Source organism: Thamnophis elegans, chromosome 4, assembly GCF_009769535.1.
Source record: "Thamnophis elegans isolate rThaEle1 chromosome 4, rThaEle1.pri, whole genome shotgun sequence".
Taxonomy (NCBI): Eukaryota; Metazoa; Chordata; class Lepidosauria; order Squamata; family Colubridae; genus Thamnophis; species Thamnophis elegans.
This window is the reverse complement of record NC_045544.1, coordinates 39,347,867-39,362,910: the sequence shown is the minus strand read 5'-3', so window position 1 is coordinate 39,362,910 and position 15,044 is coordinate 39,347,867. Positions and strand designations below refer to the sequence as shown.

At 34.5% G+C, this 15,044-nt stretch overlaps 1 protein-coding gene across 1 annotated transcript; it reads right to left on the bottom strand.

Annotated features, from left to right (window-relative positions):
- Positions 1-2,126: 2,126 nt before the first annotated feature.
- On the bottom strand, positions 2,127-13,398 carry LOC116508208 (kinectin-like). The gene is made up of 8 exons (XM_032216737.1): positions 13,326-13,398; positions 12,504-12,618; positions 10,151-10,335; positions 8,470-8,624; positions 7,674-7,836; positions 5,595-5,753; positions 4,447-4,614; positions 2,127-2,568 (listed from the first exon to the last, which is right to left on the bottom strand). Exons 1-8 carry the CDS (start codon positions 13,350-13,352, stop codon positions 2,365-2,367), a joined length of 1,176 nt encoding a protein of 391 aa, XP_032072628.1. The 5' UTR covers positions 13,353-13,398; the 3' UTR covers positions 2,127-2,364.
- Positions 13,399-15,044: the final 1,646 nt, after the last annotated feature.

Genomic DNA, 15,044 nt, shown 5'->3' with positions numbered 1-15,044 from the left:
GGCACAACACTTGATCAATGTAATTCTCATCAATCAGTTAAAGAGCTTTCCAAAAGAAAAACAATTTTTTTTGCACACTGCAAACCTTCCAAAAACGGCTTGTTTTTCACGAAAACGGGCCTTTTTTTTAAAGGCATGAATAGCCTTGGAGGGGCTTGCAGAGTGCTTGGGGGGGGGGCAGCCAAAAACAAGCAAAAAATGGCCCGTTTTTCACAAAAACAGGCCTGTTTTTTGTCAAAACATTGCATGCATAGCCTTATGGAGGGGCTCATTTCTGCCCTCCCCAGCCTCCAGGAGCTCTCTGAAAGCATCCATAAGGGTATGCATGGCAATTTTGGTGAAGGGACGGGGCTTTGGGAGGCAAAAAATGCTGTATTCAGTGTATAAGACACATCCAGATATTCAGCCTCTTTTTAGAGGAAAAAAGGTGTGTCTTATACTCTGAAAAATACGGTATATGTGTGGTGTATGTGTGTGTGCGTATATATACAGAGAGAGGGGTGTGGAGGGGGGGAGAGGGGTGTTTCAAATTGACTGTAAGTGCAAGATTTCTTGAGTGAAAGAAATCACCATCACTATATAAAAGAATCTCAACGTGATACACTTAAGACCACATGACACACAATCATTTAATCAAAGGTTAAGTCCAGATAAGAAGCATACCCAGAAATACTAACTCCATCTTTATGGTAATGTTAAATTTACAAAATCTTGTGAGCCTGAACATATATCACCCTTCCTTCTCTTTACATCTAAACAAACTAGAAAGAATCCCTTCTAAAATTTGCCATGCCCCTGTGCTAAGGATATATAAAGCTTTCTGATTTTTTGATGTTCTAATACCATATTGTTTCTTAATGTGAACTTCTTGGAGGCAGACTATGTCCATACTCAGTCTTTGTAGTTTTATCACCGTTTGTTTACTTTTTGCAGGGGAGTTCAATCCATTAATATTGATTGAGAGCACCTCGATTTTGTTGCCCATGTTGTTATTTATATATAGGTCTCAGTTTGGTTGTCCTTGTCTCTCTGTATTTAGGAAGAAGGCTTCCTTTTCCATTTCTAGAAGGACGATTGTCTCTTCCCTATTGGCGGGGATGTGTTTTTGTTCCATTGTTTCCATTTTCATTTCTGTTCCGCTTTTATTTCCACCGTTTGTATTATCTGTTCAATCTTGATTATTGTTTGTTGAATAATTCCTATGTTATCATCCCTTTTTTGGATATCTTTCATTTCTTCCATCTCATTTTTTATCACCTCATGATTTCTCACTATCAACTCCTGGGTCTTTGTCATAGTTTCCTGTATCATGAGCAGCAGCATCTGCATGGTCTGCATATTTAGCATGGAACTTGATCTCTCCACACCAAGCATGCTATCTATTGAATGTTGACTTTACGGGGATGTTGTTGTGGATGCTGGGTTTGATGAGGTTTTCTTTCCTATTTTGGTAATGGTTGTTGAGTTTGTCATCTTTACACTGCAAAAAGTGTTTTTCCTAAGTAACATATAATGGTTGGGATCTCCCTTTGGGTCTTCCCATTTTCTCTATAATAATTTCTCCAAATCTATTGTTATAATATTAAATAGTAATGGTATAATAATGCTATGGTGGTATATGTATGTATGTATGTGTATATATATGAGTTAATATAGATATGAGTTAGTATAACATATATATATAAGTATGTGGGTATAATTTATTATAATGTAAATAATATACATACATATACACACACACACATATATTTTACGAAAACAAATACACACACACACAAACACACACATACATGCATGCATACATACCAGTGGTGGGTTTCAAAAATTGTTGGAACCTACTCCGGGTGTGGCCTTCTTTGTGGGAGTGGCTTGCCACCCATGTGACCGGATGGGAGTGGCTTGCCGCCCATGTGACCGGATATGAAATTATGAATTAGTACTTAGGTCGGTCCAAGTAGCTATTCAGAAACTCTGGCATTGAAGCATGCAAGTCTTAAAGCTGTCAAGTTACAAGATCCTTGCCAGTGGTGGGTTTCAAACATTTTTGGAACCTCTTCTGTAGTGTGGCCTGCTTTCCGGGTCCACTGGTGGAACCTCTTCTAACCGGTTCGGTAGATTTGACGAACCGGTTCTACCGAATAGGTGCGAACTGGTAGGAACCCACCTCTGATATATACATACAGTACAATATAACCTCCTATATCCCAAAGTCATTCCCATATACCACTGCATCTTCCTTCTATGTACAGTCATGATTCAAATAATATTTAACATGATGAAATTGACATGGTTAAGAAGGTTTTATGAAATCATACATAATTCAACATTTCTCATATGAAATCAAAGGTCATTAATACATCTCAATTATTCTTTTCCTATTCTGTCAATAATATTTACCATTGAATTGCTGAGTTTCATCATGGAATTTGCCATTTTGGAGATTTTGTCCCATTTTTCTGATTGAAGAGATTGATGTAATGTATGCTTCATTTTTAAAGCTGAAATTGCTTCATCCAGGCCTAGCATCTTATTTGATGCCTCCAGTAAACTGTTTTCTTTTCCAGCAAGCTGAAGATAAAAAAATGTGAAAATTATGTAAAAAGATATTGTTCTTAAGGCCAAACAACTTTATTAGCCAAAGGAAAAGGCATACAGTGATTGCACTATATTTGCTTGCACTATATTTGCTATTTGCTTTAAATGCAGCTATTCTTGCTGCAAATAGCACTTTTTGTGATACAACAACAGCATTATAATACATGATTTTCAGCAAATAAACAGTATAAGAGGAAAAGTTCTGTCAGTTGTTATGTTCTGTCGTAACTTATACAAAGTAACTTTAACTTTAACTTTTAATAAATTTATATGCCACCCAATCCCGTAGGACTCCGGGCGGCTTACAGAAACAAGTTAAAATAAGGAGTTAAAATAAAGAAAACAATTTAAAAAGAAACAATTTAAAAAAAACAACGCACCATACACTCAATCTAAGTGGGGCTGGACCTCATTCATGAAGTCAACAGCCCCAGGCCTGCCGGAATAGCCAGGTTTTAGTGGCTTTTCGGAAGGCCGAGAGAGTGGGGAGGGTCCGGATCTCTACGGGTAGGTTGTTCCACAGGGTCGGAGCAGCTACAGAGAAGGCCCTCCTCCGAGGAGCCGCCTGCCGGCATTGTCCATCGACGGCACCTGGAGAAGGCCCAGTCTGTGAGTTCTTATTGGCCGTTGGGAGGTATGTGGCAGGAGGGGGTCTCTCAGATATCCAGGTCCTAGGCCATGTAGGGCTTTAAAGGTGATGACCAGCACCTTGAAGTGTGTGTGGAGACCGATTAGAAGCCAGTGCAGCTCGCGGAGGATAGGTGTAATATGGGTGTATCTAGGTATACCCAAAATTGCTCGCGTGGCTGCGTTCTGGACTAACTGTAGTCTCCAAACATTTTTCAAGGGCAGTCCCACGTAAAACGCATTACAGTAATCGAGCCTAGAGGTGACGAGGGCAAGTATCCTATGAATTTCTCCCAAAGTATTTTGCAATAATGGAAAAGACAGGATTCTAACCAGGGTTAGATTTGTACTCCAAACTCTGCCTATTAGAAAAGGGGAAAAAGCTAAACTGGTGAATAATACCTTCAGATGTTGTGGAAAAGGTTATTTTCTTATCCCTCAAATTAACCCTGATACTTAAATGCTATTTTTTCTTTAAAAAAGAAGAGATGATCCTGGCTATAATTCCATTAATAAACAGCATATTTAACTTAAATGGGTACTTGGGTCCTATTGTAATAAGTAAACTCCTCCTAAATTAATAGCAAATTATAATTTATCCTTCTATTCTTCTCCCTTTTGTCATATAGTCATTTAAAAATCTGCAAACTCTAATATTTTCTCATTACTTTCATGAGAATTACAGAAGGCTTACTTAACTAGGTTACTTTAAATGTTTTCAAAAACCCAGATTCAGAGGAAGACCTCAAAAAAGCAAAGCATAGCTCTATTCTTCAACTGACTAGCATAAGAAAAGAGATTACATTTACAGGTAAACTTAATTTTGATAAGATGACATATTAATCAATAAAAAAGCTTAAAATACAATACAAAATACTACTTTTATTTTTAAGCACTGAAACCTTTATCTTTTTGGGCAGACTGTGAAATATTTGACATAATAGCTCCTGCATCAATTCCTCTGTGATTTCAGTATTTTCATGCAATTTCAACATACCATTATCTACTTCCTATAGTTTCTTAAGTGGAATTGGTATAAAATATCTCATGTCACAACATATCCCGATTATTTATAAATAGAGTGTACATGTGAATGCAAGTGTATACACATAAGTGCATGCACATGTACATGTAAGAACAGTATTTCCATAGGAGCATTCTAATTTGATTACAGATGTTCTTTATTACCCACAATTTCCTTACACAAATGATAAAAGAAATCACCTGTTTTTTTAGATTAGATGCAAAATCAATTAGCAGAGAATTCTCTCTTTTTAGTTCTATGTTGTCTTGTTCTTCTTTTTCTAGCATAGCTCTAACTTCAGCTATTCGGCTATTCAATGTAGCAATATTTAAATCAACAGTTGTGCTTCTTTTTTCTAACATGCTAATCTAGAATCAATCAGCAACAATAAACAATAAAAACCAAGGAGCAGATATTTAAAAGAAAGACATACAAATATAAAAATGCTATAATTGTTTAGTTGATGTACATCACTACAAGAGAGCAAGAAAATATAAGGGAACATCCAGAGAAAAATCAATAAAAAACTTGGATAAGCAATTTCCTAATATCTGTGATGTCCTCAGAAGGCCTGCCTTTTGGAATGGGGAACCATTCCATCAAAGGGCTTGAATATTGACCATGAGTATAATGGATCTTCTGAAGATCGAAAAGTATTGACTAAGTATCAGAAACAAGCAATCTGTAAAGAATATTAACTTGAGGTTGAATCTTAGAGGAGAACTAGATGTTTTCAAGCATCTGGATTCTTTATAACACAAAAGCAAAGGAAAAATCAGCAGTAGGAAGTGAATGTTTTGACTCAGTTGCACCCATCTGTTATTCTCTGCAAATGTTTCTAATTGCTTTAAAAGGATTTTGTTTAAAAATGAACCTGGTTAACGAAGCAGCTAGTACAGGATTTGATGTGCACAGATTGTCACTGAACTAAGTGCTGAGTTATCTTTACACTTTATCTTTAAGTACTTAACTAGTATGCATCATCTTTCTGTATTATCATTATACATGCAAATATAGAATAAGAATCTGATTTGTTAACCATTAAGTTCAAACTGGTCTGTTTTATAACACATCCAATTAGTGATAATTTAGCATAATAGCCTTTAACTGGTAGCAGCAAAATGTCAGGCAGCCATTTCCCATCACACTGAAGTATTATTAAAGACACAAGAAATGATTCCTGTGATTCTATACAAATAAGTAAGGAATTGATTGGTAGTTGTATAAAGTCATATTTTAAGTCCTACACAAGATCATCAACATGCTGTTGTGATATTTGAAGTGGTCTAATAGTGATTTTGATATTTTTTAACAGCCAATATAACTATGTTTTATTTAGTCATTCAACCTTATCTTCAAGTTCCTGGAAGGTGCTAATTTCTTGGTCTAGAAGGTCTTGGTGTGTCTTAATCTCAAGTTGCAGTTGCTCTTCCTGATCTTTCACTGTCAGAAATTGAGCAATGCTCACTGAATGGGTTGTATACATCTCTTCCTTGAGAACGCTTTCCTACAATAAGGAAATGTGAGATACTGATGAAGTTCAAAAGAAACATGTACATTTTTAAAAAGCACACCTGTCAACCCAAGATATTTAGTGCTATATAAAATAATGAAGCCCTGCAGCAGGCAATTTTCTGTGTAAAATGAAGTTAAAGAAATGAATGGCAATCCAGAAAAAAAGGAATGGGTGATATGCATTGATGGGTGAAAATAAAGTGAGGGATAAAAAGTGATTGAACAATTTAGAAATCCAAGAATAAATGAGGATCATGAAAGAGTTTGGATTCTTCTGAATAGTTCAATCATAAACATATTGATATATTGTTTATTCATGGTGAAAGGAGACAAAGGACTTCTAAATGTGAGAAAGGCCACTTTGGTAGAACAGTGTTTTTCAACCTTTTTTGTGCAAAGGCACACTTTTTTCATGAAAAAAATCACGAGGCACACCACCATTAGAAAATGTTAAAAAAAATTAACTCTGTGCCTATATTGACTATATATAAAGTGTTTTTCCCACGGCACACCTTACACTATGTCACGGCACACTAGTGTGCCGCGGCACAGTGGTTGAAAAACACTGTGGTAGAAGATGTGTATGAACAAAATCTATACAATCATTAAATATATGCATATAAGACGACAACTACCATGTTTTCCCCAAAAGTAGACTGGATCTTATTTTCTTTGATACCTCCCCCCCCACCCCAAAATAAGTGCTTGGTCTTATTTTCAGGGATGTCTTATTATTTTTGAGGTACAGGAGGCGGTGAGTGTGGCCACCTCATGGCTGCTGCTGTGATGCAATATTATAGATTTATAGAATTTTATAGATTTTACTTCCAGTAAAGTAAATGGCATTGAAAATAACATGATGAATTAATTGAAGATGAAATTTAAGTGAGAGAATGCTGGAATAAGTATTTTCAACATTTACATGATAATTATAATAAAATATCAAATAATGAAATAAATATTATAAATGCTAGTGTCCCAAAAAATAGTAGGAAAAAAGTCTAAATGTTTTTTTTTTAAAGTAAGGTTGTTGCTGCTGCACTTGGAGAAATATAAAAATAAAGATCTGGTTTTGTAATAGAATGGCTATGTAAGTTGTTTAATATTTGTAACAACAGCACCATAATCCCTGTTGATTAGAAATGTTTGGGTATATATAGAAAAAGTTAATAAATAATCCACAAGGTGATTAATTTTACTGATCTGAAATGGCCAGTTATGCAAATTGAATAAAATACATTTGTTAACAGTGCTCAGGAAAGTATATGGCAGAATTTGACCAAAAGAGTGTTTAAAAAAAAGGTGACACTAACCAAAATGTGGTATATTATGTCATCAGGAGATGCACTGATGAGATTTTTCCTTTTCAAAAGTGAAATGTATGAATGTGAGAAACTACATTAACTTTAACTCAGTTCCTCCATTAGGCAGGCCCATCTAGTCATTATGTGCTACAGTTTCTAATTAACACTAATTAATAAAGAAGAGAGCATTCTTCATCCTGTGTAATAATCTTCTCACTGAGATCCTAGTATAGGATTTCTGTCTTTTGAAAAGGTTTAGATCATTCTGACCATATGACTTTCTTTTTATTTAAAAGTTACTATATTTTGCTTTATTTTTATAATAGAGAATTATTTAAGCATTAATATCATTGGCATGACACAAATACATAAAAAATGTAGGCAAAATTTTGTCCCTTGAAAGGAAAAGGGAGAATGAATATTCAACTGGCCTATTTGTAGCAAGAAATAGAACAGCCCATATTAATATATTTTTACTGGAATACAGATGGTGGGTAAAAAGGCACACTAAAAAAAAATCAAAACCAGTAGAAGCCCATATATTTCCTCACATACTGTCAACCAAATATGTATGTTCTTATTGTGGATGAGATTAATATTTTTCTTACAATGTTTGTTTGTTTGACAAGTTCCATTAACCTGGATTGCAAGAGATTATTTTCCTTGGTCAAAGTTGCATAATCACCCGCTATTTTACTTCTTAAGAGATGGTCCTGTTCTGCCAATAGCTCTCGTTCACGAATTTGATGGTGCAGAAAAGATATCTCATTCCTACAGTAATAAAAAAATACGATTTCCACAGTTTGCTATCATTCTGATGCCATAGGCCACAATTCTGCATCATTAATATTATGAGAATTGTTGTCTATTGTTGAAGAAGACAGAAATGCATGACACGTGTAGCTAGGTGAGGTGTGTTTGTGTGTGTGTGTACACACACATGCACAGAATTATTTAAAAAGGCACAGCAGAATCAAAAATAAAATAAATAAAACAAGTAACAGAGCTTCATGGAAGATTAATAATTAGAACTTAATACAGTATAATCAGATTCAAAACGTCTATGAAACACAGTGCCTCTGCCAGTCATATAAATACTATCAAAAAAAAAATGTAAAGCATGATAGTCTCAGTAGAGAATTCTGTAATTATAGGGTTCTACTTGAAAAGATTTCATTTCAAACATTTACCATAGTTTCCTAGTCAAGCCTCCAGACAAAACCTCAATATGCTAAATCTAGTGGGAGGAACTATTAATGAATATTTTTTCTGTGCTTCTAGCACTAATACTATAACAAATTAACAATTTAAGTAGGGGTTCGCACCAGTTATAAATACTTGCAAGGTTGAATATGATATTAGTTTATCTAGCCTTCATTTTCTCCAAAATTCATTAATTAGTACCGTAATTCACGAGCAATTTGATCATGCATTGCTGCTGTTTTCTTAAGGATTTTTCCTTCCATTTCATGTACAGCAGACTGCATTTCCAAGAATTCCCTTTTCTTTTCAGAAAGCTGCAACTCCATTGCCTTTTGCCGCTCCAACTGTTGCGTCCCCTTGATTTAAATATAACATGTGGTAACAGATTAATATTCTACAGAATTGTAATTCAAAAATAGTTGAGGGTCATTTTATCACAGAACAAGATTCATGGAACAATTAATCATATATCTAAACTTAAACTTTGAAATTCTTGCTTTTTTTGTTTTTCAAATATTTACAAATAACTTTTCCAAAGGAGGGAGGGAGGGAAGGAAGGAAGGATCTTTTTAACAGGAATATCTAGATAGATTTCATCATAATGCTATCTGTCTTTCCAGGATAAGAACTCTGAGATACCCTGAAAATGAGAGAGAAAAATACAGGATAATATTCTTGTTTGTTTATATAAAACTCCACAAGGAGATATGTTTGATATTACATGCCCAGTTCAGTTTGGAAAATAAGGTAATATGATCTACCATAGATCCTAGGAGCTCTTGCATACTACGAATAGTATGCTATCTGATTTATCAAGCATTAAAAGATTTTGTCTTCTAACAACTGAGGCCATTACTGTCTCACAAAAGGCTGAATATGTTAGATCGGGCGAACAGAGAAGGCAGACTCAGGCTCATTAACAACAGCTCTTTATTCAGTGATTGCTACCTACAATCCAGTGAAGGTTCTATCTGGTAGCAGCCTTTTTATAGGGCTGCGGCAGGGCCTTTGGCCAATCAGATTTAAATGAGTTCCTGCTGGTAGCAGAAGACATTGGTGGAAACTACATGCATTCAAGGTACTTAACATATGCAAAATACTTAATACTTAACAGAATATATATTGCTTCTCTTGTCACAGTTCTCAAAACATTTGTTCCATGACTTGCAGTAATGCAGAAGTAAATGGAAGAATAGACTTGTTTATACAGGGGACGAAAAATGTGGCAACAATAGAATATGATGTCAGAATTTGCTTTCAATGGCTTTGTAAGGAAAGTCTTTTCTTTTAATTGTCTTAGAAGACTGTAAAGGAACTTTGTGTGTTTAGAAGAATTTTTCTTCCCTAGTCAAAAAGTGTCTCTGAACATTGATGACATGAAATAGAAGGAATCCTACCCAAGGAATGTTTTTTTGCTTTTGTTATTCACCAACCTGGCATTCAAAAACAATAGCAGAACTCCAGGATCAGATTGTCTGACACATAGGAAGCCAAGAACTGGACAACAGACCAACAAACAGCAAAACCAGTGTTTGGGATTATGATTCACACTCAGATCCCCACCATATCTCAGTCTGCCCACTGCTATTGAAATAGTCCAGCTTGCTCCCTCAGCATCCCAGCCTACTCCCACTCCTCATGACATTACTCTATTAGCCATAAACATATTTACAGAAATCCAATTGGTTCCTGTTTCCCAAGTTTGCCAGCCTCATAGGGCTTGACAGAAACAATGATGGCCATTATGAATGCATACACTTATTAGACAAATGAAATATAAATTAAAGTCTTCCAGCTCTATAATTCTGTGTATATATTACTGTTTTTAGAAAAAAAGAGATCAATCATATTAGAATGTGATAAACTATAAAATAACCAATACCTTTGTTTTTAGCATAAGGATAGTTTGTTCTTTGTTTTTCAGATTCATTTGTTGTTCTTCCAGTTCCTGCTTAGCATATGAGATCTCAAATTGTTTTGCCGAGATTTGCTCATCTTTCTCTGCTTTCTTTCTCTTCCATTGTCTGATTTCATCTATCAAACCCTGTTTCTCTTTTAAATACTGCTCTGAAAGTAGAATTTATAATGAAATTCTTGCAAGCATGAGATAATTAATGCTTTTCATACTTTTAATAAAAAGCTCACTTTGGTTGTGATCAAATTAACATAGTTGTAGATTAAAATTAGATTAAATTAACTCAGAACTTCAAAACGTTTAGCACAAAATTAGATATAGAATCCATGGAAAAATGAGGAAAAGGACATTTTGTCATGAATAAATAATTTATTTTGTGCATTATCTATTTTATCTATTCATAGGGAAATAAACAACTAAACTGGATGTTTTGTCTGATTGATGCAGGGGTGGGTTTCTCGCCCCGTTCCAACCGGTTCGGTTGGAACGGGGCCGGCGGTGTCCTCGAGCACGTGCACAGTGCACACATGCGTACTAGCGTCTGTGCGATGCTCCAGCTGCTCCTGGAGGATTGCGCAGGCGCTGTATGCGTCCTGTGCATGCGTGGAAGCGCAGAACTCGTCAAAACCGGGTAAGAAACGCGGGCGGGCGGGTGGACCCTTCGGCGTTCCCGGAAGTTACTTACTTCCGGGTTCGCTGACCAACCGGTTCGCGGGGACCGCCGCGAACCGCCTGAAACCCACCCCTGGATTGATGTCATGGGGATGGTTATGGAGACTTCTGCAGCAAAAAAAAAAGTCCTATAACATCTGAAAAATACCTGTGGTGATTTTAACCAATGATTCAAACATGCTGGTTTGTGGATAATTGGTAAACCATGGAAACCACAAGGTTATTTGATGCAAATTTTCTGTATTAACAGGCCAGAACCTATTGGTGACACAGCAATGTCAACAAAATAGAAGATTTTGTTCTCTGTAGTATTAATGCCCTAAATGTGATTTAGTTCCATCTCTTTTTAAGTGTCTTTAAGTAAGCAAGGGCTGGTGGCCAATGTGCTAGTGAATGAGAGCTGCTATTCATCTGCTGTCTTATAGAGTATCTATATATCATACCAAGTTAAAATTTGGTTTGCCTATTTGTATCTTGGCATGATATCTAAGTTCTGATAATTGTGGATTAGTTAATAAATCATGATTAAATAAGTATTTCAGATTTACTGTAACTACTGATTTACAACACAAGTCTGTACAATGCCACTACTTAGAACACTACTTTTCTCCATTTCTCCTGAAATTGACATACCATATATAATTGATAGTAATACCTGACTTGCTCCTAGATTCATTCTCTCAGAGCACCCTCTAGTGGAAAGCATTAATAAGGCTCCATCTTTTCTAAACCCAAAGACTCAACAAACAAGACTGTTTTATTTAGAGATCAAGGGAGCAGATTTTAGTTCATCTCCACTTCCTGTATTTGAACTGCCCTTTGAAGACTAATTTACAATCTGCTATTCAACACATCCATATTTTCTTTTAGAATTTGGTCTGCCTAATTGAAAGTAAGAAAGAAAACATACTACTATTTCCTGAAGATATCATTTAAAGCAATAATATACATATTTACCACAGGATAGTGCTATTTTGAAAAAAAAAGTGTCACCTGAAGCTTAACTGAAATATTATTTGGCTTTTTTTAAATGAGCATTGTCAGCAGTCAATAAGCTATATTCATTATGAATTTAGAATGAAATTAAAAATCTGTCTTCGTCTGTCTTTCCTTCTATATTTGCTGTTTGGCTTTCTTGTCTGCTTAAATAATTGTTTCTATTTGCTAAATAGCATAAGCATCTGCAAGATATTGAAAATATTGCCAGTAGTTCTTTAAAATAATCTTTAGTATGTCTTTACTAAGGCTATGCCTTGATGATAAATTCACAATGCTGCACACCTTACAGAGAAAATAATGATTATAGTACTATTATCTAGAAAAGATTTTTTCCCCAAGCACAGTAATTATTAGAATTTATTAGAGGTTAAAGTATCTTGAATGGTTTTAGTAAAGTTTCTTATTCTTTATAATTTCAAAAGAACAATACCATAGCTGGACATATGCAATACTTTTTTTCCTCCTTTTAGTAAGAGGTTTGGAGATTTTTTTGCAATGAAAATGATTTGCAATAAAATTTTCTGAGCCCTTCACACACACACACACACCGAAATTAGAAGTTAAAAAAAATACAAATGTTTATTAAATTTTAAAAAATAGTACCGTGGGAAAAACTAGATAATTTTGATAATGCTGAAAAAATGATTACCATTAGCCATACTGATTTGATTATTAAGTTGATTTCTTTCCATCATCAAAATATTTAAACCATCTTTCTTTCGCTTCAGCTCCAGATCAAGGTTATCAGCCTTACACTGCATTGTCTATAGAACAATAAAAATACAGTGAGTTATAGTTATAAAATTATAGTTACCCTGAAATAACAGAGAAGTTGAGTTCATTTTAAATACATGTTCTAATAAACTGGATTTCAGACCTCCTGTAATATTGAAAAATATTTTCATACGGGAATCTTCGACTTTCGACTGTAATTGAGCCTAGCAATTCCAGTTGTAAGTTGTGACAGTCGTAAAGTTGGATCATGAAATAACTAGACTCAATTTTACAACCTTTTTGTGGTGGTTGTTAACCACATGCAACATTAAGCAAACTCATTGTTCATTGGTGGTTTTTTTCCAACAACAAAATGTAAATACCAGCTTCCAAGAAAAAAAATATCATAGTGATCACAAGGCACTGCAAACAACTCTAAATGTGGGGCAGTTGCCAAGCATCTAAAATGTGGTCACATCATAACCTCAGAAGTGGATTATATGTATGTTTTAGAGTTCCATTAACTTTGAATGATTCACTAAGTGACTGGTCATACGTTGAGCACCTGTACATATATTTCAAATGCATTAGTTGGTAGTTAGTCTGATGTTTTCCTTGTGTTTTCATTTTTGTTAGCAAGTACTCAATTCACAAACAGATTAGTCCTTTCACTTTCCTCTATTAATAACCCACTAAGTATAAGTAAATATGCAAAGAATTACTTTGCCATTAGTTGTCAAACGGAGATAAAAATTACCTGTAGGGTTTGTAGCATATGTTCCATTTCACATGCAAGGAGAGGCTGAGTATTAATTGCTTTTTTAGTCTGCTCCCGAGTAATGACAAAAAGTTAAGGCAAAAGGATGAAACATCAACTAAATAACTTTAAATAAAATTTTAAATAGAAAATAAATTCTCATTCGGTTCCACATTAATAAAATATCCGAGTCCAAAGTTACAAATAATCTTTTGAATATCCTACCCCTATAATTCTTTAAGTCATATGTTTTAGTTAACCATACTCAGAAATGCAGAGGATATAGAAACTTAGCTTCCAATTCAAGGAAATAAATTTGCTGTTGAAGATTCTTGATGTATTCAGATTCTATGCATAGTGATGTATTTTCCATTTCTAAAAGCAAAATGAAATAAAATAAAATGTAACTTATAAAGTTGTATTTCTTTTGATTTTTTTAAAAAAAGTTTTACTTTTATACTGTAATTAATTCTTACATGGACAGGATAGATAGAAGCTAAAAAGTAACATTAGAAAGTATTACTTAGAGAAAGAGTAGTGGAAGCTTGGAACCAATTTCCTGTGGGACAATCAGCAGTAACTGAGTTTAAATATGCTTGGGATAAACACATGTCCACCATCTGATAAAAATTAGAAAAATAAATAATAAAATAAAAACAGTAATAAATAATAAAATAAAACAACACCCCCACCCCCCTCAAAGGGCATGCCTGATGGACTGCTAGGTCTTTTTCTGCCGTCAATTTCCTATATTTCTAGAGTTCTTAGATAGCCATTTTGATGCGATGCTCGCCAATGATGTGAACAGGGAATTTTATTGTACTTTATTTTTACCTATTTGGAAAGCATTCATGGGGGTGCGGGGCGGATGATGTCAAAGCAGGCAAAATAATGATAACACTGTTATGGGAGTTTTAAAGTACCCCCATGTAATTTTGTATCCATCCTTACAACTTTTCCCCTCTATATGAAAAAAATCAGCAGCATCTTCTAATCCTTGGGCCCAAGCTACAATCCTTACCAGATATTAAGTAAATTGTGCAACCACTGCATTAAAAAAAAATTCCCATTAATTTTTTTCAAGTTGCATCAAACAAGCCTTACAATAGTTCCAGATTCTCACAGTACTTAAAAATCTTTTAAAGATTTTTTTTCAGAACATTAATATTTATTTCAACTCTTCTCTTTGACCTATCACTACAATCTCTAATATATTTATTCCAGAATTCTGTCACTTCAAATTCAAATTATTTCCCCTTTTTATTTTCAATGCCATTCCTTTGGAGGCTTCTTGTTAGCTCCCAACAATCAATCTTCTATGTAAATGTTTTTCTCATACACAATTTCTTTTTATTACATCATGCCAACAAGCAGTCGTTTTCATACTCCAAATTAATTTATCAGATTTCCATGGCATTCTGTAAAATAATGTTTTTAACCTATGTTAAACAGCTTCTAAATCTATTTCCTTTCCATCTGGGAGCTTAATCTGTCTTTAAAAAAAAATTGACTTAAAAAGTAGAAATGATTTATACTTTCACTTTCTGCAGTCATTCTAATTTAATTCCATTTTGTACAAAGGTAAAATTTTCCTAAAGAAATACCTGTTCTATGGTCATAATCTCTCATCACCCTTGAATCCTTCACTAATTTTCTCAAAACAATTAAATCAACAATGATTTAAATCTATATTTGTCTGGAATGGTATAGGGTCTCCTG

What these genes read in the sequence shown, in the direction of transcription:
- LOC116508208 (XM_032216737.1), bottom strand. Translation starts at nt 13,352, where the DNA reads ATGGAACATATGCTACAAACCCTACAG. An exon ending in TCAAATCAGTATGGCTAATG is followed by an intron (nt 10,336 to 12,503) that starts GTAATCATTTTT and finishes TTCTACTTTCAG; the next exon opens with AGCAGTATTTAAAAGAGAAA. An exon ending in TTGTCAAACAAACAAACATT is followed by an intron (nt 5,754 to 7,673) that starts GTAAGAAAAATA and finishes TCCTTATTGTAG; the next exon opens with GAAAGCGTTCTCAAGGAAGA.